General features: G+C 49.3%; 1 protein-coding gene across 1 annotated transcript in view; it reads right to left on the reverse strand.

Annotated features, from left to right (window-relative positions):
- Nucleotides 1-4,960: 4,960 nt before the first annotated feature.
- The window catches only part of SFRP1 (secreted frizzled related protein 1), a 44,077-nt gene continuing 33,886 nt past the window's right edge, over nt 4,961-15,151 (reverse strand). Inside the window, exon 3 of the mRNA XM_043454302.1 lies at nt 4,961-8,415. Coding sequence (XP_043310237.1) covers nt 8,093-8,415 — 323 coding nt within the window. The 3' untranslated portion in view covers nt 4,961-8,092. The remainder of the gene's footprint in view (nt 8,416-15,151) is intronic.

The raw sequence follows: 15,151 nt of genomic DNA on the forward strand, positions 1-15,151 counted from the left end.
AATTACATGAGAACAAACATTCCCAACGCCACTCACAATCATCCCAACACATCACAGTGATTATAGAAACGAGAGCAACAAATTGAGACCCGGAGCTGTTTGCACTTTGGAAAAAACCGTCCTCCTGGGATGGAGCTGTGACCCTCGCCGGGCGCATGTGTGATTCTGTGTGTGTAGGGGAGGTGGGGCGGGGGTGTTTTTGAAACACATGAATTTCATTTGACTTGATTTCAAGCTGGATCTCTTTCCGCTGCAGTTGAAACCTCCTCTCTTGAAAAAAAAAAAAAATTACATTTCTATCTACCAGGCGGGGAGGAGACAGTGAGTCAGCAAAGAAGGAGGACTTTCTCTGGGCCTGCTGGAGGTTCAGTGGAACCGTGATGGGAAATGTTCAGACCCAGAGAAGAATGGTCCCCAAAGAGAGCTGGGCTCTCTGGCTTGACTGGAGGTAGGATCACAGGGGAGGAGGGTCTAGGTTGCAATTATTGAATATTTTGCTAGAGGCCTGACAAAGGCCACCACTGTCCTACTTTTCATCAAGAGTTACAACACAGTCAAGCTAGTTCCTCGGGTTTTAAAGGTGAGTTCTTTCCTTCCAAGTCATTGAAGGGAAATAAAAGCAAGTGTTTGGGTCTTGCTGTCCACCTCAACTGTCCCTGTGTATTCTTCATCCAGGGATGCCTTCATCATCCCTCTCCCACCTCCACCTCTTAAACAGCCTGCAGAGAGGCGGCATCTGAAAGTAAGGACGGAGCTCGAGAGAGTTATGGGAGGGCACGGAGAGTTTACATGTGGTAGGGTCCGTAAGCCAACGGCAGAGCTGCGAAGCTCTAGGAAGCTAGGGGCGTCCCTGGTGGCTCAGACGGCAAAGAATCTGCCCGCAATACGGGAGACCTGGGTTCAATCCCCGGGTCAGGAAGATCCCCTGGAGAAGGGAATGGCTACCCACTCCTGTATTCTTGCCTGGAGAATTCCATGGACAGAGGAGCCTGGGGAGTTACAGTCAGTGGGGTTGCAAAGAGTCAGATTTAACTCAGCATCACAGGCTGGGGTTCAATTTTCTGCCTCTTCCTCCTCCACTTCCTCTTCTGCAGGGGCCTTGGGGGTCTCCCCCAAGCCTGGCCCAGCCCAGGGTCTGATTTGCTGTGCTGAGGGGACATACTGCTGCTAGATCTCACTGAGTAACCTGCCAGAATGGGCAGTCAGAGCTGGGATTCCCAGTGGCCCCTGCTGCCACCCTTGGGAGGGAGTGCTGACCCCCGAAGAATCCAGTTAATTCTGGGGAATCCATCCTGGCTGTCTCTGGGCCACACTGTGACATACGCACTTGGGTTTTGGCATTCGAGGCCTTTATTCCTTCAGACAAAGGGCTCAATCTTCTAAGCAAAGAGGCTAAATTACCCAGATCTGCACAAACTCTCTGCGTGACTTGAAGGCAAAAATGGAAACTGAGACCCTTAAACTACCTCCCACCCCCAATCTTTTCCCAGGTACAAAGAGTGATAGTGACGGTTGGTGTGCATTGTTTAAAAGTACACCAGAGGTGGGATCATGTTCAAGATGAGGTCTCCTCTTCTTTCTAATTCTCACCCTCTCTTTTTAAGGAAATCTAATGTGCAGTTCCGGGGCTTGATGGCTTTATTTATCATTAAGTCCTGACTTCCAGGGAATCTCAGAGCAGCCTCCAGCCCAGGATTCCACCTGGCTGGCTGATGGACCTCTAGGCTCCTGGGGCATGCCATTTCAGGGCTCAGAACTCGGGAAATCCAGGGAAGAGAGAAGGTAAAACCAATCCTTGTAGCTCATGGATGCCTACAGCAGAGCTCTGCTGAAATGCCAGAGGGCAGGGCCACGAGATTTCAGAACCTTTCACCCCTGCCCCATCCACCAGCTCCAGCACTCAGGTGATGGGAAGGTCATCCTAATTTAAACCACGTGGTGGGGTTTCAGCTGTGGAAAAATTGCTGGATCCTGTCTCCTACCTCCCACCTCCTCCTTCCCTCCCCTTAAATGCACACATGCAACTTTCCCTCCCTTTATTTAAGCAAACAACTTTCTCGGTGATTAAGTACAGCCTCCACTTATCTAAATAGTCCACAGATGTATAAAGACACAGGCGCTCTGGGCTCCTATTTGCAGCCTGTTCTGGTACCCATCTTCCCCAAACCTACAAAGAGCAGCCTTCCTGGGCCTTCGCTGACAGAAATTCCTCACGCCTGGTCCCCCAGTAAATCAGCCCTGTTGGGCAGGCTGGCCTCAATTTATCAAAGAGGTGGGATTTCCCCTCCAAACACTTCATTCCCCTCCTCCTCCACCCCTCTTTTCGTGGCCTCTTCCATAACCTGAGCTTGAAGCTGCCCAGATGTGAGCATCGCAACATGGAAATTTCCCGTTCTGTTCTCAAATCCTGATACAGTTGGGCGGTGGAGGGGAACACCAGCTGGAGGTGAACTTCAAGGCCCCTGCAGTGGGCCGGGCCTGGTGGGGGAGGAGAGGTGGGGGAAGGTTAGTTAAAGGGCAGAGGCAGGATGGCTAATAGTTTGCTGAGCAATTTTTTTTTTTTTTTTTTTTTAAGGAAAGGACTTTGGGGGAAAACAATCACCCCCTGGAAAGCTAAGACTAAAGTGAACTCTGAGTGGACGGGGAGAATGGGCTCGCAGCTTTGAGTTTCTAACTGCGACTCTCGCAGTTTTTCTTTCCACCCCAAAGTTTGGTTAATATTTTGAGTCCTGACCCAAACGACTGCATTAGTACGGCTGGGAGCCCGGACTCTGCTGGGCGGGCAGCCCTTCTTGCAGCTTGGAGCCTCCCAGGACCGGCAGCATCAGCCCCGCCCCTCACTCTGGAGCCAATCAGAAATGCAGAACGCCAACGCAGCTTCAGATCTGTCCAATCAGAACCTACATTTTAACGCAGTCTCCAGGTAACTCACATGTATGTTAAGAGTTTTTAGAAGCCCTCTTGGAGAGCCTGATGTACCCGCAGTAAAGGAAAGAGTTAGGTTCATCCACGCCCTGGTGTACCTCTTTTGATTAATGCCTAATAAGAACAGAACTTGAGACTGGGCTGCAGCAATAGGAAGCCTGTGAGTAGGAAAAAGGAGGGCTGCCGTCAGCGCTCAGTCCCCTTGAACACTTTGCAACTGTAGCCCACCAGGCTCCTCTGTCCATGGAGTTTTCCAGGCAAGGATACTGGAGCCGCTTGCCATTTCCTACTCCAGGGCCTCTTCCTGACCCAGCGATCAAACTGCTGTCTCCTGCCTTAGTAGATGAATTCTTTACCACTGCCCCACCTGGGAAGCCCTGCAGGTAGGGAAAGGAGATGCCAAAATAATTGTCCACCTCTCAACCCCAAGCCACTCATGTCCTACAGGTTGTTATGGAAAGAACGATCCAGTGGAGTGCTGGCGTCTGGTAAACCTGGATCACTAGTTCAAAGCTGAGATCCTAAGGCCCCAGGGAAAACCTCCCGAATCTGAATTTCTGGGACTGGTCAGCAGAAACCACACGTTAGCAAGCTCCCCTCAGTGACACATGTGAAGACTTAAGAATGAGTCTCCTTATTTCTTCTGTGTACTGTAGGATGGTTGGTACAGATTTCTCTTTCTCAGGAGAGAAACTGAATTGCTAGCACTTCTGGCTTCATCATTGCCTTAGAAGACCCACCTACCTTGGATAACATGTTGATCCTTGATCTCTTTCGGGCCCTGCATTGAAGAGCACCGGTACGATTCCTTCAAGAGGTGTGAATGCTGTGCCCTGAGGGCAAGGCTGGTCTTCTTGGTGCTCCAGCATCTTTTAGACCTGAGGCTCAAGCAGTCCCGACCCTTGGTACACCCCCAACTCGAGGGCGACACCAGCTGCTGAAGCTAGAATGCCTTTGTACACACACTTCAGCATCTATCTGGTGATCTGATTTTTAAATATTCACAAGAGCAATGAGAATGTATGGGTCATAGTGGTGGGATTCCACTGGGATGACATTGACACCCACACCCAGCTTAAGAGATTTTCCTTATCAGTCAGAGGGGAACGAAAAGGAAATGTCAGTCTTTTCCTTGGTCAGGCCGGCATAAGTATGGGAAAATCTTTTGCTACTGGAGCACAACTTAACCGGGATTTTTGCAAGTCCTCATACCACGCCTTAAAAATAGTGTCTCTGTGCTTAGGTGTGGTCTGGGGGTCACTTGGGAGAATTTGCTCACTTCTGGACAAAACTGCCAGCTGTCTGAGGTTCAGAAGTGCCTTGTTAATCAGGAAACAACATGAAGTTGTCACTGTCATTCCTCACAGAATACAAAATCACACCGAAGAATTCCTTAGGCAAGAAACCTGTAGCCTAGATAAGACAAGCTGGGCTTGTGAAGTGCACTGCCTGGGTCCAGAGGGAGGACCCAGACCTTCTAATTCAGACCTTGTTCCCCCCAGACTGGGTTCTGGTTCCAGCAATGCCAGTGACCTGGAAGCCCCAAACTCTCTGAGCAAACCTGGCCATCTCCCATCTGAGCATCTCATCTGTTAACAGGGAAGATATGGTTTCCTCTAAGGCTCACTCCATATGCCAAAGAGTTTTCAAATCTTAGCTGGAATTTTAACATTGAATTTCTGGAGGGGAAAGAGCATCTGCAACCAAAAACATAGAGAAGAAACTCAGGCAGGGTTGAAAAATACATTCTTGGGGAGCAGGTATTTAACGTTCTCTCTGATCTGGAACACACAGCCGGGAGAAACTTCTGGAAGTGATTCAGGGGAGCAGGTGGTATACATGGGATAGGGTGCTGGTGCCTTGGGGCCCCCAGGTACTCTGCTATCCCACCATGCCCCGTTACCATGTGAAAAGTATTGAGTGGGGGCCAGAAAACATCACTGGAAAAACTGAAGAGAAGGGGTATGTGTGAGGCGGAGGAGGGTAAACGGTGTGCCATTGTGGGGAGCAGGAAAAATTCACCATGCACATTACCACTGATTAATTGAGTGATTTTAGTCAAGTGAATATTGATACATGGCAGGAAAAGCATGAAAGTAAAATGAACACATACGGGAATTACTATTAACATAAGTGATAACACCAAAACATCTGGTAAAATGCAGTTAAAAATAAAACACACACAAATGAAATGGAATGTAAAACATTTTCACAGTATTCAAAGCATTTATAAGAGATTTAGGCTCTATAAGAGGAGTGCTACGTGGAGGAACTAGAGGAAACAGGAATCTGGTCTGTGTCCTATGTATCTGCTTGTGACAGGTCAGTGGGACCAGCACATTGTTCCAGGGAAACCTTTTCTAAAACAGAGCACCTAAGCCCGAGACATCCACACACTTATGGCAGAGCAACTGGGTACTTGGAGTCTGCTGAAAAAGACGGATTCCAGGTTTGCACAATGGGGCCTCTGTCATTCACAGACCCAGATGCCTTAGGGAGCCCTTGGTGCTAATTTACAGCCACCCAAAGCCCAGGGTGACACAGGATGCTCTACAAATAAAATATTCTTGGAATTCTCACCTCACTTTCTGTCTGCTAAGGAAAATACTGGTCCTCTTCAAAGATGTGACTGAGTTTTGCCCATGACCTCACCGGATTCCACCCAGGATGATCATTTTAAACCTTTATGAAGACGATCTTTTGCACTAGCAATGATTACCAAATCACCCACCCTGCTCTTCTGGAAAGAAGTGAGCAAGCCCACGAATCTGCAAGTTGGTTTCGTCATCGCCTTTGTTGAGAAAAGCAATGCTTTGTGATCAAACGCAGCTCTGGACCCAGAGCCTCCCTTCACCCTAAAGTGGGTGACGGGTCACAGCCCAGGCTGTCCCATGTCCACAGTGAACCTCAGGTCTGGGGCTCTGTGGCTGGGGAAAAACCTGCAGTTGCAATTCACATTTCCAACTTATTCTGAACTCTCATCTGAAAACACCACGTCCTACCTGAGAATTCCCATTGAGAGTCTACCTATTCACCGATAACCTTTCTAGAGGAACCGCTGTGCCCCACTCAAAGCTTTCCCAAGGCCCCCACCCTGAAGTGGCCCTGTGATAGGACACCCTCTGTCCAAGGTGTCACCAGCAGATACATGGCACTGAGCTTTGGGGTTAATCAATCAAAACTAAGACCCAGATCCAAGCTTTCATGAACTGCTCTGAATTTCAGTTGACAATAGGAAAGGAGGATATTTCTAATTCACTAATATATATATACACACACATTTTTTTTTTTTAAAATCATCCAAAATTACAGACAAATCACATACAATCCCCAACACTTTATGATTAAAGGTCAGAGAGAATAAAAAATGTATTAAACGATGGGTCACTAATTGTCAGGGGTTCATTAGATCAGGATAGCCCTCAAGTAGGTGACGAGGTTGGCAGGCTGGTTTTCAGGCTGTAGTTTAGGAAGTTAACAGAATGAGCCACGGGGTTGATGAGTCCGAGTCCCAGTGCAGCATCAGATTCACCCAGAGGGACAATCACTGAAGTTCTCAAGGTGTTACAGAGAATTAAGAATCTGACGTGAGGAAGAAATTAACATTAACTTTTTTTTTTTTTTTGGAATTGCTTCCTATACATTGAACGAGAGGAGTCAAGTTGCTTCCATGAATGGGTTTATGTACATCACTTATTAACACAACGGCTGTGAGAATTATCTTAGGGCCCTCGGGGAAAAACCGCAGTTGCTTTGCTTTCTAAATTCCCTCCTTGGAATGGGGACCTTTATAGCTTAACTTTCCCTCTGCAGAAATGAAAACAAAATATTTTGTTAAGTGCAGGAGGACAGGCAGGCAGGCTATTCTGAATGTCTCTGATCTCTAGGCAATCAAGTTCAAAGGAATCCATTCTTCACAAGAAAGACGGGAGTAGGACGCACTGTGAGTTTAGATTAGCGTTGTGTTGGGCCCAGGGTGACCCAGAACCCCTCAGGAAGGAGAAACACAGCTACGCTTCCAGGAGAATCCACCCCCCACAGAAAATACCCAGAAAGACAGTTGCTCAGCTAGAAAGTGACCTCAAAGGCATGCAGAGTCCCCCATCTTGCCACACCTTTCCAAATGCTCCATGGAGACTTTTTTAAACAAACAAAAAGGAACCTTGAAGAATCAGTGGGTTTGTTGATTGCTTTAAAACAATGTGAAACAAACAAACAAGAGAATTAGATTAATAAGCTCTTCACCCAGTGACAGTTGGCCCTAGACTAGCAATTTGCTGGACTGTTCTAAATTTTTTTTTTCTGTTTTTCTCCTTTAACTTTGTTTTGTTTTGTTTTTGAAAACCACTAACAATTGCCTTCCCAGTCTATGAGTCATCACCTCTGTCACCCAAGGCAGGCCTGTGCGGCCTTCCACGTGTCAGGAGGCGAGATCACGGCTGGGTCTGATGGTAACCACCTCCAGGGCATCCAAGACAGGCTGGTCCCTGTCAAGGACCACACGGAGGGTGGGGCCAGGCACTGCACTCCCTTGGGCTATTTCTCAAGCTTCCCCTCCCTGCAGTCACTCTCCGGAGCTGATCTTCATGGTGAGTGTGGTGGTGTGTTGGTATCTGTCTGAACAATGGACAGAAAGGGAAAATTCCTCTGGAATGGAAAGCCATGCATTTTGCCAAGAGTTAGAAGGTTCTAGTTCCAACGGCATAGACTAGCTGATAGGTCCGTACATGGTTTGCAGTGACACCGAGAGGGTGGTGGAAGCTAGCGTCTGCTGTCCTCACTAGCTCTGGCCGCCAGCCCCCTGTCTGGGCTGGCAGCATTGCCTTTTTTAGTGACTGTGTCTCCCATGGACCCGGCCGGCCTGAAATCTCCCTTTCCCCCCGGGGGACATGCTGCTCCACTTGTAGGTCTTGAGAAGCTTCCTAATCTAAGTGGGTTTCTCACCTGGGCATGCGGCTTTAAATATCGGCTCTACCTGGTGGGGGCTGGAGCCTGGGGAAGGCGGGAGGGTCAAGGATGCTGCAAAGCAACTGGGTCACGCGCCCTCCACCTCGCAGGAGCAAGGGGGTGTGGGGTGAACCGCCAGGGGTCCAGGGGCATCCGCTCAGCCCTCCCCTCCCCTCACCCCAGGCTCCCCGCCCCAACCCGCCCCCCCACCTCCCAAGAATCACTTGAAGACCGACTGGAAGGTGGGACACTCGTGATTCTTCATCTTCTTCATGAAGTTCTTGAACTCCTTGTTTTTCTTGTCCCACTTGTGAATGGCTGTCAGCAGGTACTGGCTCTTGACCTTGCGGCCCATGATGAGGAAGTGGTGACTGAGGTTGTCCAGCTGGTGGCAGGGGCAGTCGGCCCCGTTCTTCAGGTAGAGCACCAGCTTCTTCAGCTCCTTCTTCTTGATGGGCCCCAGCTTCAGGGGCTTCTTCTTCTTGGGGACAATCTTCTTGTCGCCGTTTTCCTTTTTCACCTCTTTGATTTTCATCCTCAGGGCTAGAGGGGCGAGGGCAGGGAGAGGAAGAGGAGAGGAGAGAGTTTTAGAACACGGCTTTTCAGAAAGCTAGTGGGGAACACAGGGGGCTCAGCTCGGGGCTCTGAGATGACCTGGGGGGTGGGAAGGGGCTGGGGGGAGGAAGGGGATCTATGTACACATGTAGCTGATTCACTTGTTCGTACAACAGAAACTAGCACAACATTATAAAGCAATTACACTCCAATTAAAAAAATGAAAACACGGCTCTTCATCCACAACCACAACCCACCTGGGGGCTGAAGAGCAGGAGAAATAAAAATCAAAGAGCACCTCAAACAGGGAGGCTGTCTGTATCTAGTCTATAGATAAGGACCAAGGTCTCAGGTGACCTTCACACACAGATTCTGCCTCCTTGGTTTCAGTGTATCTGATGGTATCTTAATAGTTGCCACAAGATGCCATGAGCGGCTCAAACAAATGTTCAAAACCAAATCATGGGTGTTTTTTTTTTAAAAAAAACTCTGGGATTCAGACGGTCATACAATGCTTCAAGAGAAGAAGCGGACCCTCTAATCCAATCAAGGCCATATAATCTAATGGTACAGACCTCGGCACTCAAAGAAAAAACTTACCCTGAGTTTGTTGTTTTTTTAGGAGTAAGTTATTGGTTTAGTTTTTTTTAACATCCAAAGGACCTAAAATCCCGGCTCTGGAAATAAGACAGACAAGACCTACGTGTGTGCTGCCAGCAAGGGAAAGCTAACTGCATCAAGCGTCAGTGTCCGACTTCAGCATCAGGACCATGGTTCCAACCACGGTGTCTCCAGGAAGCTCAGACAGCAGGTACCACTGACAGGCTGTCCACCACTCATCAACCACTAGAGGGCGCCACTAATGGGCTATCCTATCCACAGGGTAGACTCACAGACCCAAACTTGACTTTGACCTTTCAACCCACTGGAGCAAATGCTGGTGGGGGTCTGATGGATAAATCCAGGTGGTGGTTCCTCAGATCCAACATGGGACCCGGGCTTCTTCTATTGTCAGCCTGGCTCCCTGCAGAGAGGGAAAACCAATCTTTCTGTCTCTACGGAGCCCAAGCCAACAGTGCTTGGGTGTTATTGTGTGGACAACACACTCCTGTGCTGGCCTCACAGGGTTACCTGGGGAGGGTAGATTAGCATGGAGGCGTCCTGCAATTGGAAATGCACCAAGAACACAAACACGGCATCACCCATAACAATCAGCTCCCCTCAAACACTGGCCAGCCAGGGATCACCCCAAAGGAGTTGAAAACCATTTCTAGATCCTGGTCACCAGATGGTATGTCCATCCTCCGAACTCATCTCAATTCCAAATCACTAAGCCCTCTCTTTTAAATATCTCCTAGCTTCCACCCACACTCCATGAGGAAAGACTTGAATCTGAGCTACAGAACAGTAGCTAGTGATCAGGAAAGCATCTGGATGTCAGCAAGTGTGTTGAGTATTCTCCAGGCACTTCCTCCATGAAACCTAATAACTCCACATGGAAGGCGCAATTATTCCCCCCATTTAACAGATGAGAAAACTGAGGTGTCAGGGTTGCCTTTACTTGCCCAGAGTCACTGATCCTAAACTTAAACTCATGGACTGAGTGTCCACTTGTAATTACTGTGCTGTGCAGGCTGAATTGCAACATTCTTTATAATGAAGCTGACATTTCAAGTGTTGATTAAATGGACCAAGAAAATAAGGGAAACGGTTAGGGTTAGGGCTCTCTTCCCAGGTTCACCCACATTTCAAAATGGCTTTACTTAATGAAATGGTCTAAGAGTTCCTCCTGGTTGAAAGGAGCTATTTCGGCCAAGGTAACACTGCCTGAGTGATGGCTTTATTATTTAATGTTTCGTTGAGTAAAAGCACTTTCTTGGCCAACCCAAGAATTAGGAGGAGGGAAAAACACTAGAACAAATAAATCTTCAGGGGATGTGTCAAAGTCAGGAAACTACATGTGCTCCCATCACCTTCTCTTACAGAAAGCGTTCTAGATCTCCAGCCTCTGGGCCCCATGTAACTCCCCAGGCCCTCAGCCCAGATGAAAGACTTCAGTCCAAGGGTGGCAGAAGTTTTGGGGACTAGTCCAGGCAGCAGAGGGCTAGCCCTCACCTGGAAGGCTGGACAGACCTGCACACACGGGAGTGAGTTGAGCATAGTCTCCCAAGGAGCTCCTGGCTTTACCCTCCACCACCCCTGCCGAACCAGTCACTGCCAAGACCTTCTGATTTCACTTGACTCCCCCACCCACCCGGACCCTGAGGATGAGGCAGGAGTACCCACAGGTGGAAGAGCATCAAATAGGGAGCAGCACAGATCACCCTCTGGGACCTCTGTCCGCTCAGTCGCATCCAACACTTTGCGATCCCGTGGACTGTAGTCCCCCAGGCTCCTCTGTCCATGGGGATTCTCCAGGCAAGAATACTGCAGTGGGTAGCCATGCCCTCTTCCAGGGGATCTTCCCAACCCAGGGATCGAACCCAGGTCTCCGGCATTGCACGTGGATTCTTTACGGACTCAGCCACCAGGGAAGTCCAAGAATACTGGAGGGAGTAGCCTATCCTTTCTCCAGGGGATCTTCCTGATGCAGGAATAGCACCAGGGTCTCCTGCACTGCAGGCAGATTCTTTGCCAGCTGAGCTACCAGTGAAGCCCCAATGTCTGCCCAGATCTGCCCCAATAGGCCCACCCGGCTCACTCCCCTGGTTGGTTTATAATCCTTGTACCTGGTGGGTCACCTGAGAAAAGACTTCACCTGTGTGAATCTATAGCTCACTGGGCAAGAAAGTTCTCCTGGGGACAAGCCCGAGAGACTCCCCGCCAGGCTCGGCAGGTTCGGCTCCATTTCTGCCCACCCCCTGCACTTCGGGGATCCACTGACCCCAGGAAGGGATCCAGGACTTCAGGGAGGCGAGGCGATGGGGACGCGTGCCAGGTGACCCTGGACTGCTTCCCAAGGTCTAAAGCCACGATCCCAGTGTTGCTGTAGGCGTGATCAATGACATCACCGGGGAGGTGGGGGTGGGGGGGACAAGTGCATTTCCTGGGACAACTGGGCACCTCCTATTCTGCAGAGAAGTGAGCCATCATCTGGGAGAAAGAACCCCCCATATGCCGAGCCCAGGATGGGCACTCTCTGCGTGGCTCCTGACATCATCCACAGCCACGATCGTTCTTACCGATGACGATCAGTACGAAGGACCCAGGATGGGTGGTGATAACAGGAGGCCAGGCTCTGTAAGAAGAGACTCGGGACTCAAACCCACACCTGACCCCGAAGAGCACGCTGGTTCCCACGACACCAACGGGGTTTCAAATGCTAGTGCTCCAGTGGAAACTATTTCCCTCTTTTGATTGTGTTGCTTTTAATCACAACTCAAATCAAAAATTAATGTTCTTTTGCCATGACCGTGTCAAGGAATTTGGTTTACATAGGTGGGGAGAGGGGAGGGAGAAGCCAGTGATGGAAATGTGTTTTGCATTAGAGTCTCTGCTTCTTGCCATTTGGCTCACTTTCTTTTTTTGAGGTGGGAAAGAGGAGGCACATGTGGCCAGAAATTACTACCATCTTTTCCATCTTCCAGGGGTTTACTTTAGCGATGCAGATTACCAACAATGTTTGGATAGGCGATTAGCCGTCCCAGGTTGATTTCCCCCTGCTTGTGGCTATGTGTACAGCCCCCCATCATGCCACAACCAGGGGCTGCTGGGTTGGGGATGGGGGCTGGGGGACTGACCCCCACCTCCTCTCCTCCTCCCACCCAGCCTCCACCGCGGGGACAGCCCGGAGCCCCAGGGACTGTGTTTGCATCACATACGGTGCTGGTGTGCAGGTAGGAGAAGCCCGAGGATGGAGCGGCTGGGCTTACAGCTGGGACGCAGCTGGAGTCCCTGGTCCTGGGTTCAAACTGTGTTCCGTGTTCAACCACAGAAGCTGGTTTCGAGCTCCCAGAGTCTGCATTTTCCATCGGTAAAGCGCAGAGCGCCGTCTGCCTGCTGGCCCAGCAGGTTGACCATCCGGAAGGCCGTGCTGGGTGGTCCTGGGCTGACGGTGACGCCCACCCGTAGCACCGCACCCCCCGCCCCATCCCTTTGCTTCTCTGTCTCCTCCCGGGGCTGTCTCCCACGGGTGATAAGTCCACGTCTGCCTCGGGCCCTTGATCTCAGCTTCCCTGAGCTAAAACCAAACAAAGAAACAAACAAAAACAAAACCCTTCTTTGGGTTTGTTTTTGTTTTTTTTTAGCAATGACTTAACATCCTCCGACAGTAGAATAGGACTCCTGCCTCTCACCTTGCTGATCACTGCCCGCAAGAATTCAGAGACCAGATACTATGAAAACTCTAAACTTAAGGTCACAATTAGGGCCATCTGGGTCTTTCTCCACAGCCTTAAAATTAAATAACCCCTTCTAACAGGGAACTCAGCGAGCAGTGCTCTGTGACGACGTAGAGGGGTGGAATGGGGGCGGTTCGGGGGGAGGGAGGCTCGGGAAGGCAGGGATATATGTGTACATATAGCTGATTCACACTGTTGTACAGCCGAAACGAACACAACATTGGAAAGCAGTTATGCTCCAATAAAAAAAAAATTAAAAACAAACACAACCCCCTTCTATTCAGATAGACTTTGAAAGCTTCATTCCACGTGCAGTCACCAAAACCATATTTTTTTGCTCACAACTGATCCTCCCTCGGTAGCCTCCCCACAAGGCCTGGACATTTTCTGAGGCTGAAATGAGCAGAGGAAGTTCATTACACTCATCCCAAACCCACACTGGCTTCAAAACCATCTCTTTCTCCTGACCTGCTTATGCTAATGAGGCCGCCATCCTTCCAATCACCCGGACAGGAAGCCTGGATGAGAGGCCACAGTTGGCCAAGGGCCAGGCATTTACAGGACCCACAGTGAGGAACTGCAGCAGGAATGCAAGAAAGGGCCCCGAGGGGGAAGGTGGGGAGGGGGCTGAGTCAGTCCCAGCTTTGTGACTCATCTTATCACCGATGATAATCATGATAATCATTACAGTGAAGAGGGAAGTACAGAGAAAAGGAGAGACAGAGGGAAGTTCCCTGGGGAGTTCCTGCAAAGTCTTCAGAGGCATGGATGGAAAACCAGGCAGCCTGGTGTCTCTTGGGGAAGGTGCTTTTCACATGGAAGCAACGCTCCTTGATCTCCTTTGCTGTTGAGCTTAAAGATGAGTGTGGGACCGGAGCGCTGGCCTTGGCAATGGTGGGGTTGGGGGTGGGGGGGGGTTGTTGCTGATGACCTGTGGGAGCCTGAACCAGAGGGGTTGAGGGAGAATCCCAGAGAGCTTACAACCAACGGGAAGGAAAGACAGGTTCTGCATCCTCAACCATCAAGCATCTGGAATGTTTGTGAAGCGTCACTCCTGTCCACTTCTTGCCAAACATCTTGCCGAAGATTGAGCATAGGATCATTTCCACTCCTCTAAAATTACAGTTTAAAAAAAGTTATAAACATATGCAAGAAAATGGTAAAGAAACGAGGACATCACATCTAGTATAACAGAAAGCAAATGGATGGTGGATCCCGGCTTGACAAAGATAAGAAAAGCAGAAACCCAGCTGCTGACAGAGGGGGCTGTGAGCAAGAAAGCAGCCGATTCACACGGCAGGACCCAGAAATGTCCACAAGCCAGGGGCCACTGGGTGCTTCTGAATGGGGTTACGGAGACTGTATTAAATATAGGAATTGATAAGCCTGCATCGACGCACCCAGATCCACGAGCCAGGCCGTGAGTCCAGATGACCACCCCTCACCCACTCCAGCAGCAGCCAAGAGGTTTATTCTGTACAGAAAGTTCGATCCAGACAGACTGGGCTTGTGCACACCAGACACACAGGAAGATGGGGTGGGAAGGAACAGCCCTGACGGCTGAGGGTTCAGTGAAAGCCTGCAGTGAAGAGTGAGGCTCTGAGCCCCCATCAGAGGATCCCGGGGGTTCTATCTGAAGAAACTAGCAACCCCAAAGAGAAGACCCACAGCTCCCTCCAACAAAATTCCAAAATGAGGCTCAAAACTCACAGGACACGCATACACGCAGAGTACCAACTTAGTGATTTACTCTTAAAAGGATCAGCAGGCATTTAAAGGCAAGCCTCTAAATGTGAACAAGAGAATAAAACATACAAAACACACAGGAAGAAAAAATCAGAGAACAGAGACAAGGTAGGCTGCAGAAGAAACTTTTTTACAAAGGTAACAGAAGACACTGTATTCAGGAAATGAAAACAGAATTCTTTGGAGAGGAATGTTCAGAGAACCTGAAGAGTATTTGAGATTTCAGAAGGTAAGAGCAGAAATAAAGAATGAAACGTGTGTGCTTTAATATAAGGGTGGAAACATTTCCTGGAAAGTGGAACAAAATGACAAAGAGATGGAAACAGGAGAAAGAAAGATAAAAGAGAGGCTTAATCCAGGAGGCCCAACGACTGAAGAAGAAAGAACCAAGAAAACAAATAATAAAGAACCAAGAAAATACCAAAGAAATAATACAAGAAAAATTTCCAGGAAGAAAGAATACAAGCTCTCAGATTAAACAGTGCCCACATCGGCAAGATCCCCGGGAGGGCGGCATGGCAATCCACTCCAGTATTCTTGCCTGGAGAATCCCCATGGACAGAGGAGCCTGGTGGGCTACAGTCCGTAGCATCGCACAGAGTCAGAAATGACTGAATAAACTTATTACGCACGCACAG

Source organism: Cervus canadensis, chromosome 31 (genome assembly GCF_019320065.1).
Source record: "Cervus canadensis isolate Bull #8, Minnesota chromosome 31, ASM1932006v1, whole genome shotgun sequence".
Lineage (NCBI taxonomy): Eukaryota > Metazoa > Chordata > Mammalia > Artiodactyla > Cervidae > Cervus > Cervus canadensis.